Raw genomic sequence first — 2,184 nt, forward strand, 5'->3', positions numbered from 1 at the left:
AAACTGGAAGCTAACAGGAAGTAAACTGGAAGCTAAAATAAACTGGAAGCTAACAGGAAGTAAACTGGAAGCCAAAACAAAATGGAAGCTAATATGTCAAAAGTTGATATTCTTCTTCTGTGGTTCTCATCCCATGAGGGTTTTAGTTCCTCCTGCAGAATCTCTTGGCGGACGCGCTGACGTTGCTCCAGTCAGACTCTGGAGGAAGAGGAAGAGGAGATGTTTCTGCCTTCCTCCTCTTCTTCCTCTGGGCCAACAGAAACCTGCCCAGCTTCCTCCTCCACCTTTTCCCGACTCTCCAGGCCAAACAGAGTCTCCCTGTGAGGATGAGAATCAGGAAAAGCTTCGCCTCCGTCAGCAGCAGGAAACGAAGAAATCGATTCTTCCTCCTTTAATATTCTCCGCTGCTCCTCTTCCTCCTCTGTCCCACAGAACTGGATGCTTGTGCTTTCATGAAAGGCTTTCTGTTATCGTGTGTGTGTGTGTGAGTGTGTGTGAGAGAGAGAGAGACTAAAGCAGGGCAGGAAGGCGGCTGATGAAAGACTCAGCTGATGCAGCGATGAGAGGAAGAGGAGGAGATGACAGCTGATCATATTCTGCTGAGGTGATGAAGGCATCAGGTTTCCTCTCCTGCTCTCCTCTTAATGTCACCGTCCACCTCTTCATCCTTCCTGTCCCTCTGTCCCAGCGGTCACAAGACAAAACGTCCAGCTTGTCCTCCATCCAGAGCTGGAAACACCGACCATCTGGAAGATCAGAGACTCCGTCTCTGTTGGACGAGTCTGTCCCAGAGCAGCAGCAGAAGAAGAAGAAGAAGATGATGATGATGATGAAGATGATGATGGCGGGTGAAGACGGCGTCACTAATCCAGCTCTGCTGTGGCTCATCGATGGTCCGATTCTCCTCCAGGCTGCTTCACAATATTCTGATCTGATCTTCTGCCAGCAGGAAGTGATGGACTAGATCGGCGTTTTCAGCCAATCACGTCACATCCTGCATTTCGCTGCGTTTCTAATCCGAGCGGATCATCAGAACTCGTTTTGCTTCTGCAGCAGAACCAGGAAGATCCAGTTCTGATTCTGTTCTGACTGGATCAAGAGTGGAGCGTGTAACGGCGGCTGTCAGAGAAAAACTCCCATGATGCCTCAGGTTTAGAGCGCCGCCTGGTGGAGCCTCGGCTCTACATCATCCGCATGAACGATTCGGCGCTGTGGCGGCCATGTTGGCTCCCAACATGGCTGCCACTAACCCTATTATTCACCCAGAGGATTCTGCTGGCCCGGATCTCCGGAGCGGTTCTGACCCGGTTCTACTGTAGGGCCGTTGTTTAATGTTTTTGGTTCTGTTGCAGTTTGAATGGAAACGTGTTGAGTTGATGCAGCTGTAGCCGTGGTTAGCATTAGCATTAGCATTCCTCTGGACCCAGAGCCAATCACCCGTCTCCGTCTGCCTGCAGGATGATCCCGGCCAATCACAAGTACTTCCTGCTGAGCGACCTGGCGGCGGCGCGGGACTACGAGCTTTGCGTCCTGGCGGTCTACGACGACGGCGTCACCGCGCTGACCGGAACCAAGATGGTGGGCTGCGTCTCCTTCACCACCGACTCCGAGTACGGCCGCTGCCACTCCATCCGGGACCAGGTCGGTGCTCCGCCTACCGGGACCCATACTGGGCCCAGTTCACCAAACTGAACTGGACCACAGATCCCAGTTCACTGATCTGGTCACCAGATCCGTTAGTCCCCCTTCATTCTGAAAGCCCAGAGGTTCTGGTCCCAGAGGTTCTGGTTCTGGTCCCAGAGGTTCTGGTCCCAGAGGTTCTGGTTCTGGTCCCAGAGGTTCTGGTCCCAGAGGTTCTGGTTCTGGTCCCAGAGGTTCTGGTTCTGGTCCCAGAGGTTCTGGTCCCAGAGGTTCTGGTTAATGGACCTTAACAGACCAAAATTAACAAATCGATTCAGTGAAGCATAGTGGTGACAGCATCATGCTGTGGGGCAGCAGGGGAGGTCAGACTGGGATCAATCAATCAATCAATCAATCATAATCATTACTACACAGGTTGCATCATCATCAACTCGTTTATTTTCTGACTTTGTTTCACTGAACCAATAAAATAAACTAGAAGTTTAATTCATGAGCCTGAACCTGTCCTACTTCCTGTCCTACTTCCTGTCCTACTTCCTGTCC

The 2,184-nt window shown here is 51.6% G+C and overlaps 1 protein-coding gene across 1 annotated transcript in view; it reads left to right on the forward strand.

The window, feature by feature from the left end:
• The window catches only part of LOC103460068 (leucine-rich repeat and fibronectin type III domain-containing protein 1-like protein), an 86,621-nt gene that overhangs the window by 71,247 nt on the left and 13,190 nt on the right, over window positions 1-2,184 (forward strand). Inside the window, exon 8 of the mRNA XM_017303057.1 lies at window positions 1,458-1,641. Coding sequence (XP_017158546.1) covers window positions 1,458-1,641 — 184 coding nt within the window. The remainder of the gene's footprint in view (window positions 1-1,457; window positions 1,642-2,184) is intronic.

The sequence above is a fragment of the Poecilia reticulata genome, unplaced genomic scaffold (assembly GCF_000633615.1).
Source record: "Poecilia reticulata strain Guanapo unplaced genomic scaffold, Guppy_female_1.0+MT scaffold_159, whole genome shotgun sequence".
NCBI classification, from domain to species: domain Eukaryota; kingdom Metazoa; phylum Chordata; class Actinopteri; order Cyprinodontiformes; family Poeciliidae; genus Poecilia; species Poecilia reticulata.